General features: G+C 42.9%; 2 protein-coding genes across 6 annotated transcripts in view; both read left to right on the plus strand.

The window, feature by feature from the left end:
- Window positions 1-18,436, plus strand: part of LOC114872070 (MICOS complex subunit Mic60) — a 92,063-nt gene that overhangs the window by 27,949 nt on the left and 45,678 nt on the right. For 4 of the 5 annotated variants that reach the window (XM_029178834.2, XM_029178840.2, XM_029178841.2 and 1 more), the window contains exon 3: window positions 15,167-15,297. In XM_029178834.2, the coding sequence (XP_029034667.1) occupies window positions 15,223-15,297 (75 nt within the window). In that variant the 5' untranslated portion in view covers window positions 15,167-15,222. Of the gene's footprint in view, window positions 1-15,166; window positions 15,298-18,436 lie in introns of those variants that run through there. The other variant, XM_029178837.2, reaches the window with a different exon arrangement.
- Window positions 12,254-14,519, plus strand: LOC114872150 (carcinine transporter-like). The gene is made up of 4 exons (XM_046287157.1): window positions 12,254-12,344; window positions 12,457-12,827; window positions 12,895-13,616; window positions 13,676-14,519. Exons 1-4 carry the CDS (start codon window positions 12,254-12,256, stop codon window positions 14,517-14,519), a joined length of 2,028 nt encoding a protein of 675 aa, XP_046143113.1.

Genomic DNA, 18,436 nt, shown 5'->3' on the forward strand with positions numbered 1-18,436 from the left:
CGGCGCGAAAGCGCGCGTGCTAGAATCGTTGGGTGATTTATGCCGCGACGGAAACCGGAGGAATCCGATCCGATTGATTCGTTCGGTGCAACCGGTGGCAGGAAGCGCAGAAAAAGTGCAGGGTTGATTTTCGCGCGTTTCGTATCTGCGATATGAAATGAAATATCAAAATTTCGAAATATCAAAATTCTAAAAGTTGAAAGGTACCAGGGTACCAAAATCCCCAGATTCCAGGATACCAAAACCCTAGTTTACCAAATCAGTTTTACCGAGAAGAGAAGAGGACGGTGTCCAGTTTCACGTTGAATTCTTTGCCGAGTAAACTCGGCATCGAATTTTACGTTGACTCGACGCGATGCCGAATATGGCCTGACCAGGTGGGTGAGTAAAGGGGGGTAGAGAGGGTGCAGGGAGTGGCCGTTCGAAAGAGGCAGGAACATCACTAAAGTGTCAGTGGCATCACAATTCGCGTGGAGCAAAAGAGCGCTTGTTAGCGGTCCTCGAGCCGGCAAAAAAGGTAGCCGAAACCTGGACGAACAAATAAAATAACAACGCCTTACGCTCGGTCCCCTCCGCACACGCGTCTTTTCTGGGTGGAGGGGCACCACCGACCCCGTACCAGATTCTCGATACGGAAAATCAACGAGTTGAAACAAAAGCCGCCGCGTTTTGCTCTCCTTTCTCAAATAGATCGGACCAGATTCGCATTTGTCCTGCTTAACTGACGATTTATCAAAAGAGAAATTCGAAAAAATCATAGGGATTTCTTTATCTCTTAAGATAAATTTCAAATTAAATTCAAAGTGATGCTTTTATGTAGAAATAATTTTTTAATTTAATTAACAACAAAAGGTCGTGGTTCCTTCAGTTTTTATTTTTAAAGATTTTGAGAATTTTGAGATTTAAAAAATTTTGAAAGTTTAGTCCTTTTAATTCAGGGTAAGGTATGAATTTTTCGTAGGATAAATTTCAAATTAAATTCAAGGTCTTTATTAATTTAATTAACGAATCGTAACGACACCCTGAGAGAAATCTTAGAATGTCCTACATATAGTACACAGTGAACGTAAACCGCGGCAACAAAAGATCGTGGTCGAGGATGCTCATCCTCTTCAGAATTCCACGATCCCGTCCACTTCCTCCTTCCACGGTTCCTTCGGGTTCCTGTGGACGCGTCGCGAGGATCGCTCTTTGCCCAAAGCCGACAGCTTCTCCCCGCCGCGATGTTTCGATACAAATTACATGAAGAGGGACACAAACGGGCGAGGCATCTCCTCAGATCCAACGAATCCACCAACAGAGAGACCAGGACATGGGAGACTGATGTTATCATCAGCCCTCGTGAACCAACCTTTTTATCATCCTTTTCTTGTTCCCTATGCTTGGCACCATTTTTCGGATTTTCGAAGAAGTCTTTCAAAAATTTTTCATTTTAATTCTCCGGTGAAAAATGAATGAAATTTGAGAATGTTTTTGCTGCAACGGAGGTTGTATAATACTGGTAGACTTCCCGTAATGATTTCAAGTTCGGGTTATCAGAGATGTAGCAAGGGTCATAATCATTAGAAGAGCACCGTGAGGAAGAGGGATGAGCGTCTGGAACGATAGAGAGATAGAACGTCGGCCGTCGGCTAAAGCAAGCTCGTAATCCATGGGGCACGGTAGTTTTACGCGGGTTTATGGTGTTTCTTGCGCCTGCTAGCATCACCGCTAACAGGCATCGCTAATGCACAGAGGCGGCTTCGGTGCTTTTTAACGTGGTAACCTCGTGCCCGACGACCTGTCTCATTCGGGTGATACAGGAAATCGCTTCATCTTTCTGCTGAAGAACTAGGTAAAAGTCATGGTAAAAATGATATTTCATCATAAATTTATTATCACACCAAATAACAAAGAATTCAACATTTTTTCCTCCATCTCATCAACACAGAAAATCTGCTGAAGAACTAGGAAAAAGTCATGGCAAAAATGATATTTTATCATACCAAATATCCACTTAAAAATGAAACATTTTTCCTTCACCTCATATCTGATAAACTGAAAAATTTATTTATTCGACCAGTTGACATAACCTGGAGCCTATAATGAACTATGCTAATAAGCGTAAAACTAATACGATATAATATTTATAAAATAACAAGGTGAACTGAATAATATAAAAGCTAATTGCATCCTGCAACGTATGCAAAAATGAATATATTGAAAATTGCCGATGAATTTTTGTCTCGATTCATGTAATTTTTCGTAAGGGCGAGAAGTAACCAGGAAAGCGTGAAAGGAGGCAGCAAATTGGCGAGGCGGGAGCGCGATCGCCAATCGGTCGCGGGCAAAGGCGTCGTCGATTCGTCGGGGCTGATCGGGCGCGTACAAGAACAAGACCGATGCGTGTCGGTCGCTCGTTAGCAGCGAGGAATATGCACAGAACGATCCTTTTTCCGTTCGGTTAACGAGCGATCCGCCCGCTGCAGCGTGCCTTTGCCGCGGGACGCGAGACGATCCGCGTCTAATCTCGATCGTGGCGACGTTAAACGCGCGAAACCATGTTCCGCGCGACGCGCCGCGACCAACCGACCGGAAACGTATATCTTCCCCCGGTACAAGCAAATTGTGCTATCCTTCTATTGCCGTATTTGTGCGCCGCGCCTTTTCACGTGATGCCGGCTCCGCCACCGCCTCTCCTCTTCTTTTGGAATGCCTGACTTGTCGTCGCTCTTGTTTCGGCCACTCGCTTGTAATGCGCACCAGAAAGGAAGAGGACACGTCGTGTGGGGGATCCTTGGTCTTGTGTTCGCCATTTCTTTTTGCCCTTATGGTACCATAGAAGGGAGATGGATAGAAAGATTCTTTTTATTAAGGAGGTTGTTAATTGTGGTTCGGAGTGCTAGTATTAACCCTTTGCCGTATTATTTTCTTAGCATGAGACACTACTTACTGATGCAACATTGAGGAAAATCAAAGAAATTGAAATATTTTTCTTTTATTTAGGAGATTGTTAATTTAGAGGTGTTAACCCTTTGCCGTATTATTTTCTCAACATGAGAAACTACTCACTGATGTAATATTGAGATAAATCACGAAAATTGAAATTTAGAGACTCCCAGGTGTGCAAATTTTAATTGAAATTATACTTCAAATTTAATTACATGGCAAGGGGTTAACGAACGATTTCAAATACCATCGCTATGAAACGTTCTTAGGAATTCACCTCCAGGTTTTCCCACAGAACAGGGAAACTGATCCGCACTGAATAAACAACGTCGTCATCGATGTCCACCGACATACAGTGGCGATTCGAACGATTCAGAGGGAACTTTTCTTGCGTGTCTCGTTCTTCCGTTCTGACCTGAGAACCATTCAGAAGAGGAACACCTGTGTGCAGTTTCGTAGGCATTCCAGGGTTTCTTAGGTGTAGCGCGTACGGGACCGTGATGTCATTCCTGGCACGATCGCGCGAACGAATTCGCAAAACCAACGAAAACAGCCGGTAAAAATGTCGACGATGCTGTTCTTCGTTCGTTCCTTCCTTTAACCGAGTGTATCCTTTTTTTCCTTTTCGTAGGCTAATACCTCTTTCGGCTCCTCTTTTCGTTCTTCCGATTCTAAACCTTCGATTCGATTAATTTTATCAACATTTTCAGTCGTTGGAGGATTTGAAATTTTTCTGTAAAAATTCCACCTTTACCCCGATGCTTCCATTTCTGTTTCCCTTGTATCCTCTTCGTCACCTGCTCTCCCTCGGCCGTCCGGTTGCAGGAGACTGATCCCAGGACGTACGGTTGAGAGGAACGTGTCATCCCTCAACGTCAATCCTCACCGGGCAAAGCACGCAAAACGAAGCGACGAAACGATTTGAATGCGTCCCGAGAACGACATTCCGAAAAGTCTTGGCTGGTTTTGCCCTGATACCGATGCCCACCGATCCCCCTAGCCCTCATTCTACCCTCTCCGTGCTTCCACTTTTTCGTTCTGCTACCTGTGTGACGAACGGGCCACGTCGTTTTTGCGACACGCGCGAAACGAGATAATTAGGACCAGTCTCTAGAACGTTTCGTTAAGATCCATGATGATGGTTTTTGTTCCTTTGGACAGCGAGAAGATGGAAAAGGATTTTAACGTGTTAATCGGGGATGAAGGATCGGTTAAACGATTGAAAGATGAAATAGTATAAACAGCAAGTAAAATTAATTTAAAATCGAATAATTGATGTTCTATCGAAATTAGATGCACGAGGAAACGTAAGAAAAAATGCGGATTAAATTTAGGAAAAATTCGCAACGATCGCGGAAAAGGATCAAAGGATTCCCAAGGATGGTTCAGACTCTGCCGACGAAGGAGGTCGAAGACAAATGTCGTACGAATGGCGGATGCTAAAGAGGCGATGTAAACGGAGGCTATTACCGGAATAGCCCTTGCACGGCATTCCTCCGGGAATCTTCAACCCCGTTCCCTTTTTTAGCTCGTGCGGTAATTCCAACTTTTGCATATCAAGGTGCCGCCACCGTTTAGCCCGCCATTACTCTCGCAAGATCCGGCCAATTCGTTTCGACTGGTAATTCGGCGTTCCGCGTGTTCGAACACGAATTTGAATTGATAATCGATCGATATTTTATTTCGAACACGGTGAGACTATAAAAGAAAAAAATTCTTTTCCATCAACAAATGACTAACTTTAGTATTGTTATAAAAATTCTCCATTTAATAATGGAACTTCAGAAATGCAAACACCGTCTCGTTAAAACATTACCCACAGAAATTATACCCTCGAAAGGGATAAAAAACAAAGGATGGAAGAAAAGGGACGTGCATTCTGAACAGCACGAATCAATCAACGTGTTTCGAAATGGCGCGAAAATCTCTCGCCGCTGTCCTTCGAGTCACGACAAAAAGCCCGTGGTCCGTTAAAATCGCATAAAAGAAAGAAGGCAGTCGAGTCGAATCGAATTCAAAGAAGACTCGAGTGATTCTGGCTCGTCCAGACGGTGATTTTTTGCCGGATCGCGAACCAGATAGAAAGAATAATCGTGAACTAGTTGAACGTTTCTGGTGGAGGGATGAAAGAGGCTTTGGCTAGGTTACACCGAGGGACCAGAGGGGGAGGAATTGATGAAGGAGCACGAGTTACGCATACCGTGTAAGTGACGCGCATGAATAATTCATTCTAATAAAATAATGCAGCCCGCGCGGGCCTCTGACCGGGCAAAAACCGTCGCTGAATCGTCGATAGCGATCCTTCCATCGCTGCTTTCCTTGAATTCGCACCAATTCTTCCTTTTCTCCTCTTTCGAAAACTAAATTCACCACTTTTAGCGTATCTCAGAATTCTATCGTATTTCAATCGGAAAATTGCCGTAAGTGCGATGGAAAAATGATTGAAAGTTGCGAATTTATTTGTCAGAAAATTATCGAAAATCCTCCATTTTATTCGCAGCATCCCCTTCGGATAGAGAGGGTTTGAAAGGGAAGGGGAAATATTCGAGGGTGGAAAAGCCGGAGTAGAATAGGGGATCCCATTTTTCAGGCTCGATCCGCCATAAAGATTTTTATCCCACCGTGTTCCACCATCGCTGGGAAATAGAATTGTTGTCGGTAAATCGGAAATTGCTTCACCTTACCATTATCCAAGGTCAACGAGAATGGTCCCTTTTTTTATAGACACGAACCATTGGTTATTTAATTAGTATTATCCCAGTGAAACTACAGACCCTTGAATTTATTCTGCTTTTTATTTCGTTCCTGTTTATGGACACCACCCTTGTTAGAAAGGGTTGAAAAAGCTTTTCTGTAATTTTCTTGTGGAGGATTTCAAATTTAATTTTCCTTTCGTTCTCATTTTAGATATAAAAATCTTTTTCTAAAATTTCTAAGTTCTTTATTTGAAAATTATAAAATATGTAACTGGGTCACCATTGACCCCCAAAATTTACTTAAATCTCTACTGTTCCTGAAAAAGTTTATAACATAAGAACAGCATCGTCCATAACCCCGTAGAAATTGATTTTTTTTCCCTGGTTCCAAGGGAGACACCATAGTATAGAGAAACGAAAGAAGCCATCCCATTTCTTGGACTCGATTCACCGTAAAGATTTTTAGCGGAACGGGGATGTTTTCTGACCGAGAGAAAATAGAATCGTCGCCGGTTTCGGTGTCCGGTGCTTTCAATTCCCGCGATACCCGGCTCGGGTAAAGGAAGCAAGAAGAAGAAGAAGAAGGGCAAAAGGGAACGCGTGCTGGAAAAGAATCGAACCGGAGGATGTCCGCTTGGGGACACATTCAATCGTTTGGCGGCCATACGCTTTCAAGATGGCGAGCCTTTCTAATCGATAGATCGCGACCGGTTGCCGAGATTTATGGATTCCTGGGGACGTCCAGCCGCGAAATTGTCTTGTTTATCGGTGGACCTGGTTACAGGACCTCCAGGACCAAGAGACAATCGAAGGACTCCACTGGTGTGCGGAAAAAAATCGCGAAGGGTGAAACAGAGGGGGTGGGTTTGGTACGAAAGGAACGTGAAGTAAAATTAAGGGGGTATTCTTTCTTGGAATCGTCGTTTTTTGTTGATTTTTAAGATAGAAATTTATTGAATTATTATAGTTTAAGAAACTTAGTGTTTTCTTTAGTTTCAGTATTTCTCTAAAAATAAAAATTATTGAAGATCAATTTATAAAATTGAATATCCTTAAAATTGCAGTTATTTTGCTATTCTTGAGATACTAAACTTTAAGAAAATTTAGTTTTTTTAACTCCCCTAATGAGGAATACCCCCTTAGAGTAAAAAATAATTATAAATCTAACTGGTACCTTGGAGTTTCAATTGAAACGTGGATAATTCTATTCAAGAAAGGAGATCAAGGTGCCAGTGAAGTCAGAGTTCGAAGAAGATAGAACAACGTTAGAAACGAATAATTATTTCAGACCCAGATGCAGATTTCCGCTAAAGCGAACAATAATGTGGGATACTTTCAACCGTGACATGATTCTGTACGGTAGTTTCTTAACGTGTTCCAGATCCTTGAACGATGCTTCTTGGAATACGCTAAGGTATTCCGGTGACAACCGGTCACCCTGAAGTCTGGTGCATCGAGCTGCATCGCGTCGCGCGTTAGCAAATGGAATTTTATAGTCGCTCCTGGAGTATTTATGACCGTGGATACGAAAAATTACGATCCTAGAATCGTTCGCGAGCAACATGTGAATTTACAGTGTCGTTGGTAAGATCGCCTTTCATGACGAACGATCGGCGACATTAACCGCGAACGTTTCAACCACCGGGCCACCATTTGTCGGCCGGTAATGCGTGCGATCGATTAATTAAATCCGGCCAACCGGCGACTCTATCGCGCCAGGAATCATCCCCTAAACGGCGGGCCAATCAGAGGCGAGGTTAGCAAGGGGTAAGCCACCCTCGAAAAACAATCCAAACTGTCGTCTCGAAATGATCGTTTCATAAATTTTCCAAAAAATTCTTCGTTGACGTCCGTTTCGAATCGCCTCGTCGAAGAAAACGTGGCTAGCAACGTCTATCGCGAGATTGAGGCGTCAGTTTTATAGTCTTCTCGGTTAGAATATTGCTCGAGAGGTGAGCGAACGAGTCTGAAGAGAAATGGTAGGATCAGTAACAGAAGGAACGATGAAGAGGGAAGAGGGAAACGAGTCCAGGTTATATGCAGTTCGGAGAATTTTAACAAGACGGTCTCGCGTCGCCCTGGGCAAGGAATCCCCTAACGAGAAAGGGCACTTCTCCCCTCAAAAAATAATGAAGTCTTCAAGCCGCGTTCCCACAGCCTCCCCGAGGGTGCAACGTTGCACTTTTATGCAACTCCTCTCACCGTGGATTCGTCTGACTCCGAGTCGAGTAGTAATAAGTCGGTGATATACGATGAAACAATTGTATTCCTTTTTCGTTCATATTTCACCCTTTAACCCTTCAAGCATTTAACTACTATCGTCCTTTTGGAATTTTTGATAGAAATTAGTAATTATAATTTTTTCTAAATTCTTTAATTGCAATTGATGGAACTTCCAATTAACGCGTTGAATGCCATGGGGGTCATAGAAAATAATAGAAACACATTATTTTAAATAATATTGCTATCTTAAAAGAGGAAATAGAAAACTTAAAATTTGAAATTTGAAAATTAACTATTTCTATTCTTATTAATTAGAATTTCAATACTGTGGCATTTAACGTGTTAATGAAGAGGTAAAGTAAAATTTTATTTCAAAAGGAAGAAAAATGGAACGTGTTCTTTCTTCCATGGAATTAAAAAAAAAGAAATGATAGTGTAGATGACAGGTAGCATCTTCCACGGAACAGTAGAATTATAGAGGATAGTGGAGGGTGAGGAACAGGATGATCCCCCTTTCCTTTACATATGGCGCTTAGTACAGGCTATAACCATCGATAATCGGCCAATAGGAACGAGCTGGCACGGGATCGTCGGTATCGTCGAACCCCATAGATTCGTAGGCAGCATGACAAATAACTCTCACAATGGGCCATCGTTTCCAACCGTGCATCCCTCTTGCTCTACCCCCTTTGCTGCCGGTCCACAGTCGAATTTCCACCCCTCGTGTTATACACGACCAGATCGGTTCCGGCAATTTTACATTCACGTCAGAACGGTGCTGATTTATTATAATGTTTGCTCTGCTCCCTTTACCCTCGTCTACCCCTCGGCATCCACCATCTCCTTTTCTTCTCTACCACCATGTCTCTTCTTTTTACCGATTTTCTTCTTCAACATAGTTTTCTTTGTCTGTTCTTTCTTAGACAAAGAAGTTTAGTACTTGAGGGATGTTTAGGGATGTTTGGCAAGGTTGGAGGAATTATTGTTTAAATTTTATTATTATCGAAAATTTTTCATAATTTAAAAAATTCAATAATCACCGATCGATAGGAAAGGGAATTTATTCAATTTTTAGGCTCTCAAATGGTCGACAGAAAAAATTGGAGACTGCAAACAGAACACATCCGGTTTCGATTCCACGGGGAGACGAAACAAAGGAAACACACATGTCTGAGCGAAAAAAATAGGCAGAGCCAGTTTTAATGACCGAAACCCAATCGGTTTTCCCGTGGAATGGACCGGTCGTTTCCGATTTCGATTTCGATACCGTCGCCCGGATCGATTCGATTTCCAATCGGCCTGTTTGGTTTCGCTTCCTTTTGTTTGTTATTTCGCGCGTGCCGAATTAAAATTCATTCCGGGCCCGCCCAGTGTTTTACACCTCGTCGCTTTTTTGTCATTTTTTCATTTCCATCGCCTCGTTTTTCACCGACTCTTTCCAACAACGGTGGGGGATAAAAAAACGTGATAAATTGGGCGAACGTTTTCACGCTTCTATTTTGTTTAATTTTTTCATTGAAAAATAAATTCTTCAATCGTCAGAAGGATTGATTTATTTCGCGTATCTTCGGGTGTCAATTCTAGGCGATTACGAGTACCTGAATACAAAGGTGAAGAAATGGAAAATGGTAAATGCTAACGAGCGAAGTCACGCGCCGGTTCGTCGTTAAAGAAATGGTTCTCGCGTCGAGCAGGCTGATTTACATGAAATCCCAATAAATACCGGGAATTCCCAGCTGATTTAATTAGGCAGCGAACGGATCGCCGGGACGGGCAAATATCCATACAAATGGCGCGAAAATACGTGTCGAATGGGGTCGGGTTGACTTTCATCGCTTGAAATTGATGGCAGTTTAGGCGAACTTAATGAAAACGAGTAACTCGTCCTTGCTTCCTCTTCTTCTTTACCGTGGTATTTTGTCTCGCCGAGGTATCACGGTGTATTTATCAGTGTTTCACCGGTGGGAGACAAGGCCGCCAATTAGCCGAGACCAATCATCGCCTTAAATCACGGCTCGTTCGCGAAAGGTCAGCTGCTTTGACCCGGCATTACGTCGAATTAAGTCGTGCCAGTTGTTTCCACTCAACTTTCCTTTATTCCCTGTGTTTCTCCTCTGTTTATAAATCTAAAATAATTTTCTTTTAAATTAAATTTAGAATTAAAATAGCAAGAATATTGCGTTAATTTTATAAGATAGAAAATGAGAAGTTCATCTATTTTTCAAGAATAACATGATTCGAATAGCTATGAATTTTATAAGGTAACAGTTGAACTGAAAAATAGACGAAAAGAAAAAATTTGTTCAGCTTCGAGAAAAGGTCGCCATCGCGCGAAACGTTCCCAGCATCCGGGAGGAGGATCATAGAGGGTCGTCGAGGGGGTGTGTGGCGCGAGGGTTGCAAGGATGGTTTCATAAGTTATCGATTGAAGGGAAACCGGTGGTGGGAAGAGTGTCAGTTTCCATGGTGACCGAACCTGCGCCCTGCGACTTGGACGTTTACCTTAATGCCCGGGAATTACGGGACGTGATTTTCACCCCTGTTTTCTCTCCCTCTTTCTCCCTTTCTCCACGCTGGAGAACGCTTTAGGCGATAATGTAATTTTATCTACTCCCTCTCTCGTTCCTCGGAAAGCTCTTGCAGAGACGCCTCGGCTCGTTTCGCGGCCCCGATCTCACCCTCGCCACCCCCTGAAAGACAACGTTTTCTTCGGCAAACAACGTTAGTTCATTGGCCGGCAGCGAGGAATTAATTGGATTCCCAGGAAATTAATTGCGGCAAAAGCCACCCTCGGACGGAAATTAGAGCCGCTAACGTCGCGGAGTTTTCACCCTTAAACGGCACTGCTGTTGGATAAAAATGAAAAAGTATCATGCTCGCTTGGTTAAGGGTGGACGAGTTTGATCTGTGGACTGGAAATATTATCCGGGTTATTATTAACCCGTTCTTCGTTGATTTTCGATATTTATTCAGGAAACATGGATTAATAGAATGTAATACTGGGGGGTGAGATAAGTTTTCCTCGAAATTTGCTAAACGCCTGAAGATAATAAAATTTTGTTAATAGTGCAAAGAGGATTTTTGTTTAACTTTGTGTATTTCAAATTGTTTAAGGATTTTTATTTAAAAGCCAAGGGAATATTTTTGAGAAAATTGCGAGACGAGATCGTTGCCACAGGCACGATTCACCCCCGGGTACGTCAGTGAAGTAACACCGAGCCACCCCCTCGGGGGTTGTACCAACGCGAGCCCGCATTAGCTAACTGCGCCCTGATTCGTCGTCGGATCGATCCGAAAAACGAGGAAACTTAACGCGAATTACGTCACCGACAGAACAGTTAATTCTGGATAAAATGAAATGAAAATCGACGACAAGTTGACTCCGTGCTTCATCGATTTAATCAAACTCCGCCAGTAATTTTTAATGAATATTAATTGAAAACGCTTGCAGGTACATAAATGATTCTCGCCAGTGATTTATGAAATATGAAATTATAATAATTCCAAAACTAATGTTCCTTTATATTTCACTCAAAAAGGACTTTAAATTATTTAATATATCAACCCTCTCGGTATCACAGAAATAAAATTACGTTCTACTAATTTCGAGGACGTACTTTCACCCTGAGGAGAAGCTTAAATTACGACCATTTATATTCTCCGGAGGAATCCACCCACCCCTCTATTAGAAAAGGCGGGGTTTCGATTCCTCGAGAGGGAGAGTGATACCGTTTCCATGGAGTTATGTAAATCGCCGGATTTACTCGCCCCTGAAAATTAGAAATCGAGTTTAAGGGTAGCGATGGCTTCGACAGAATTTTAGAAATTTATTAAAAATCAAATTTTCCGTGACTGCGATGTGGTGATAGAGTAAGGTGCTCATCGCTAAAAGCATAGAGCAACGTTGTCCAAGGGTGAAACGAGATAGGGGGTGACTATAATCCCCTAACGTAACGAGAAGCATGAAACAGGCGCAGAATCGTCCCAAGGCACACGTTACACGCATTAGCTAAACGCCGGCTCTGATTGGCTCCCTTCTACGATGCCTCCTTTTATCAACCCCCTTCCTGGTAAGGTGAAACCATTGGGGTGGAACTATCTCTTTATCTTCAGCTCAGCTGAAGCCTGATTTTCTCTGCTTTTTCTGGCACAATTTCGTAGAGCTAAAAAGGGGATGAAACGTAATTTCTTCTATGTGCAATTAAGGGATGATTTTATATTAATCTCTGCTCCTGAGAAGCTGAATTTTTTTATTTAATTTTCAAGCGATGTTTCTGATAGAAATCGATTCGATTAATGACCGTAAAGTTTTTAATGACTTTAAGGCGACAAGTTCATGGTGTACAAAGATTGATCACAGGTTATGTGATTAAGAATTTTTTTATTAAAAGTGATAATACATCAAGATGCCAGTGCAATCTAAATTAACTCCAGTATTCCCTTGGAATGTACCAACGGAAGAAGCTCCGACTCTCGACGATATACTAATTTACATGGGCAAGTACATAATTAAAATCACCAAACACTATTAATTAAAAGGAACACTTTCAATTTTGGTCGCATCGATTAATAATAAATAATCATTCTAATCGGTATTTCCCTTTTCCAGGTCAATTCGGCAAGTACCAAAAGTACCTATTCGGCGTGCTGACAATTTTCTGCGTGTTTTTATCCTTCGTCTACTTCTCCCAAGTGTTCATCACGGTGTTGCCCACCGAGTACTGGTGCAAACTTCCTCGCGTCGAAGGTACGCCGGTCGATAGGCTACGCGAAATTCTGATACCTAAATCGAAGCTTGTACCATTCGAGGGCCATCACCTGCCTTACTCGAGGTGCTGGATATACGATTTACCGGTAGAAACGGCGATAAAGAGCAACATGTCCGACGAAAGTTGGCCGATGAAAAAATGTAACGTCTGGGAGTACAAGACGTCCAAGAGCGGCGTGCCTTACATGTCCATCGCGGCCGAACAGAATTGGGTAGATTCAAAGGATACAATTTTAAAAATTTCAATTTAAATAACAAAAATTGAAATTTCATTTTCAGGTCTGCGATCATGCGTACAAAGTAACACTAGCCCAAAGCATCTACTTCGTCGGTTCGATTTTCGGTGGTTTGATATTCGGTTGGTTGGCCGACAGATACGGCCGGGTACCAACTCTGGTGATAACGAATCTACTTGCGTTAATCGGTGGTATCAGCACGATTTACTCGAAGAAATTCTGGCATTTCTGCGCGTGCAGGTTCGTCGTTGGCATAGCCTTCGACAACATGTTCGTGATCGCTTACATACTCGTTCTGGAGTACGTAGGACCAAAATGGCGCACGTTCGCCGCCAACATGTCCTACGGGACATTCTATGCCCTCGGGGCGATGAGCTTGCCCTGGATAGCATACGGGATATCCGATTGGAGGTTGTTCGCTGTGGTAACGGCCGTTCCGATGGCCATCGTAATCGTCGCACCTTTCGCCATCCCTGAAAGCATCAGGTGTATATCAATATCATCTTCACTCGATATTAAACATCGTGTCGTATGCGTTATTGGTACTTTTAAATTACCAGCCTATGGTATTCGTAAAAGGTGGCTGATCAGTATGGGACGAGTAAACAGAGCGATGCAAATCCTCCGACAAATCGAGAAAGTAAACGATGTAAAATTACCCGACGACGTGTACGAAGAATTCCTCAAGGACTGTAACAGAACGGCGGACACTTTGTCTTTGGAAGATCACACGTTGCTGGATTTGTTCAAAACTAAACGCCTTAGGTATCAGACATCGAACAGCGGAATTAACAAATTTATTAATTAATCACTGTACGCATTAGGAGAATCACTATATTACTGCTCCTCTCGTGGGGTGCCATTCAGATGGCATACGACGGTCACATCAGGTGTCTAACGTCCCTTGGTATAGACGTTTTCACTACCTTCACTATCGCCTCTGCTACCGAATTTCCGGCGGAGGTGCTCATCATCTACGTTCTGGATACGCTTGGTCGAAGATGGACCCTCTTCACCGCGGTCTGCATCTCGGGTTTCTTCAGTCTTATGGCCGCCACTGTCCACGTAGGCGTTACCTATGCAACATTCGCGATTTGCGCGCGGTTCTTCATCAACATCGCCGCGAACATCGCGTTGCAATACGCTGCAGAGCTGCTGCCAACGGTAGTTCGAGGCGAGGGTATAGCTTTCATTCACGTGATGGGATACGTAACATCAATACTCAGCCCTTTCATCGCTTTCTCCGAAAGGATAATGTACAATCTACCGATGATCATCCTCGGATTGTCGTGCGCCTTCGCTGCGACATTGTGCCTGTTCCTACCGGAAACGCTGATGGAACAGATGCCGCAGACTCTGTTGGTAGGAGTTGCGATAGACGTCGTGGATCATTATTTTGAATATTGTTTATTCAAGGACGGCGAGATGTTCGGCATCGATCAGTCCTTCTGGGAGACACCGTTCACGAGAAAGCAATCCCTGGAACCAAAAGGGCATTCCTTGGACGCGAAACTTCCGTTCGTCCGGCCGGAACCAATGCGCAGCAGCATGATTTCCGGTTTCTTGGGTCACAGGAGGAGAATCGCCGCTATCCAACAACGAGCGAGTCAGATCCCTCCGACTAAGAGCAACGCGAGGGGTGAACAAAGCGCAACGAGAAGGAATTAACAGACAGACGCGTTGTTTATTTGTAATTTTATTCTATAAATAAGTTCCTTAGGATATCCTTTAAGTTGAAGACATTAGGGTAGGAAAATAAAAACTTTTGTACATAATTTTTATTTCTTAGAAAATATTTATTTTTATGTGGGACGATATGGATTCGGGATGTTAATTGGATTATAGGAACTGTATTTATTTTACAGATCCAGACAGACGTTTAGTTAATTGCCGAAATTAGCGACAACAGTGTCTCGACATGTGGCCCTGTTTAACAGCCACCAATTCCCGGTGTGCTCGAATTTCCTTTCCCTTTCTCTGGAAACACATAAATTCCAGCGGCACCGACTTTTCTTCTTGTTTCAGAACACGTCGCCACACCGTGGGTGGTTGACTAAGAAAAGAACACAAAGAAACCGGGAACACGGTCTCGTTACATTGCAGATTTCAGGAATCCCAGCCACGACGATTTATCTTTGCTCGTTTCTGGATCTTCGAACGACTCCCTATTAATCAGAACCGTCCGCAGATCAGCTTTGCTAATTAATCTTCATCCTTTATCACCTTGATTCTATTTTTGTTTTATATTTATAACAAGGAAATGAGACGGTGTTTCGTTGGGCAGAGACTATACCGATCGTTTTTACGGTTTACAGAATGAAATCCGAGACGAATTCATGGCTCGTCACTCGACACGACTAATGGACCCATAATGACCGGCCAATGGGTCCATGGTGCCAGGCACACCCATGTTCGTCAGCCACCCGGAACGCGGCCAATCTTCACGGTGAGAGTAAATATATTTTTTTAAATACTATTATAAAAAGAAAAGGCGGAAATTACGGAATTATCAAAATTCTTATTTTGGAAGAATTGAAGCGACTCGAGGAAAGCAAGCTTTTCGCTTACGAACGTTCCAGAATCAATAATCCTGATATCACGTCGTTCGACTTGACGGTGGTTAGTTGGAGAGGAGCCCGATAGCCGGTTTCCGTATTTCAAGTATCAACGGGCTGCCATTTGACATCGGTAACACTGGGAGCTCGTAAAGGCGAGATTGCCTGGCCGTTTTACGAGCTTTCTATCGCGTTTTCGGGATTATTTGAGAAAATGGAATCCATTGCGGGACACTCGTACCTCGCCAAAGATCCGTGTACAGATAAAACCGTGCCGCGTTTAAGGGGTGAGAAGGTTACCCTTCCGTGGGTGGGGCGGACACCGGAGGGCGGGTTGAAATGCAAACCAGCTGGAAAATCGTAAAAGCCGAGGAAAGTGTAACGAACAGTAATCGTGACGATGGTTGGACACGATGGGCGTTGTTGCAGCTGTGAAAAGAAACCCGTGGAAAGAAGTGGCGAAAAAAGGGAAGCACGGTGAACGAGATAGCTACGCATACGTCGAACGTTTTATTGCTCTCGCCTCATCGAAGAAAGTCCTCGTAAAAGAGCCGCCGTTGTAAAAAGCTCGGTCACATTTTTCTTAGCCGATTTGTCGTTATCGCCTGGCTAGCTCTTTCTCCCGTTAATGAGCCGAGGGTCAGGAAAATTCAACTACAAAGTGACACCGTCAGTTTTTTTTCTTCTCTCTCCTTTGGTTACATTGAAAGCGTTTCCTGTAAATTATGGGTTAAAAGTGTTAGAGGGTGTGTATCGTATGGGAAAATGGCGGAGGAAGGAATAAACTGAAACCTTGTTCGAGTTTACAGATTCCGTTTGCCATTCCGGGTTGAAAATCCGTTCGCGAACGATCGTCTGTGCAAACAAACCATCTCGGTGGAGTAAAATGGAAGCGTGTAAGCGGCGGGCACACGCGCGGACCGTCGACTTTCCGGGCAATTTGCGTCGATAAAACGGAACGTCGACTGCCCCCGGCGGGTAACTATGGCTTCGAGGCGGTCGTACGGCTCGCAACGTCCGAACCGGGTTCAGGCTTTGCTAGAGGCATCGGCAAACCGGCAATTTTCACCTTGCTATCCTACCCGCTCCAACGATCCTCGCTACGTGATTGCACCGGGCAACAACTACTGTTTGTTTAGCTCGTCCACTCCGCCCAACGAAACTGCCTCCCTCGAAGATTTTCGCTATTTTCACCGCGTTACCTGTTCTCCTTCCGTTCGATCGTCCGAGATGCCCGCAATTCTTTTTTATTTCTGCTTCTTCTTTTTCCTGTTCGCTCTTGAAACTCGGAAGATTACGAGAAAACGAGCCGCGAAATTACGGCCGAGTCGAGATTCAGAAGACGAGCCGAGTTTTACTGCCACCGACGCCTCTGTTCCATCCTGATGCCTCGCTACGGCTGAGGAGGAAGCGATGTATCGTTTCCGGTATCGGCGATAGCGATGAGAAAATGGCGGTTCACTCCGCGATGAGAAATTCGACGGCCATTCGCTCCCGGGCTTCGCGGAATTAAGATGATCCTTGCTCTCGTTCCTGGATTCCCTTTCCGGAAGTCCATCTTCTTTTATGTTCTACAACGGTAGGTACTTGAATTTTTGGTTCGTTGTAATTGGGTAGATGCTTGATATTTTATTTTAGTTTATTGGAAAACATAGGTTTCGAAAATTTCGAAATTTTTAAGTTTGGAATTTTGAGAATTTCAAATTTTGTAATTTACATCTCATAGTTTTAAATTAATCACTTAGATACAAGGTACCTTGAAATGAATCATTGAGAATGATCTATTCTTAGAACGTTCGATTAACGTTTTATCAACAAAGAATTCAATTTCTGTCCATTATTCTCGGTTCGACTTGGTGGGTCAATTTGAAAACGATAGCTGGCATAAAAGCACGAATTAAAAGTCGTGGAGGCGATAGCTGGCCGCTTCTAGAAGCGATTTATGCGAGAGCATAAAAGTCGACAATGGCCGTGTTCCCATTTAAAATCGACGCCCGTGTCCGGTTCCGCTTTACAGCGGGGTCGTAAACATTAATTTAAATAAGAAAAACCGATAGCGTTGTTCATTTTTCGGATCGTAATGTGGGTCGATAGCTGTGACCATGAATGGTAATTGCTCTTGTTTATTTTTTTATTTTCTTCGGGGGTAAAATTTCAGTTTGTAAAAATATACTTCGACGATTTAGGATTTATTCATTTACAGCTTAAAGAAAATATCAAATTTTTAATATTTTTTTCTGAAATATCAAGAATTCCAAATCTATCATTTTTCGAATATCTAGGAAACTTTAAAATTATCCTAGATAAAATTCTCTAATTAGTTTAAATACAGCGAATATTTAATTAAATGTTAAGCAATGAAAGATACGTTATCATCATTACGTTACCAAATATTTCTTCTTTGCGATTACTCGATAAACAATCTAGTAGTCCGATAATTCCTCACTGTAATTACACTTAATTAAGTTAATTTAATTTCGACAAAAACCGTTATCACATACTGCACGTTTCTTCGTTGATAAAAAGAAAGGCACAAGCAACTCCGATAACAATTTTTATGAACAACGACGGTGTCAACGGTGATAACAGGTTGTGGTTGAAAGAAAATATATGCATCAGAAAAGCTTCGAGTCGAGTTTGTACGAACCGTGACACGATGCAATTCTTCGAACAAGGTAATTGCCGTAATTAACGAGGTTTTCGCGTATCTCTGTAATTGCAGCGATTTTACTCCGATCGTTAGCTAGCTTTTCGAGATTTGGCTGGCCAACAAAATTAGCGGGGGACATCCGCGATTCGACGCGAATTTATCGCAGTTACAAAGTCTCTGAGAGAAGAGATTAAGTCCGGCCCACGATTTATCATGGCAAACATGGAAATTTTCATCTAAATCGGTCCAATATTTATACAACCGAGAAACGTGAACGAACCGGTGGTAAGAAACTTCAGAAACTATAAATTTGAAAAGTTTACGAGTTTCTGGAGAGTTCGAGGAAATTTGCAAAGTTTCCAATGGTAAATTTTAGAATT

Source organism: Osmia bicornis, chromosome 9 (assembly GCF_907164935.1).
Source record: "Osmia bicornis bicornis chromosome 9, iOsmBic2.1, whole genome shotgun sequence".
Classification (NCBI taxonomy): domain Eukaryota; kingdom Metazoa; phylum Arthropoda; class Insecta; order Hymenoptera; family Megachilidae; genus Osmia; species Osmia bicornis.

Bases quoted from the DNA above. Each gene is read 5' to 3' on its own strand.
- LOC114872150 (XM_046287157.1), top strand. From the start codon at position 12,254: ATGCCAGTGCAATCTAAATTAACTCCAGTATTCCCTTGGAATGTACCA. The intron at 12,345-12,456 runs GCAAGTACATAA...TCCCTTTTCCAG, and splicing joins CGATATACTAATTTACATGG to GTCAATTCGGCAAGTACCAA. The intron at 13,617-13,675 runs GTATCAGACATC...TGTACGCATTAG, and splicing joins TTCAAAACTAAACGCCTTAG to GAGAATCACTATATTACTGC.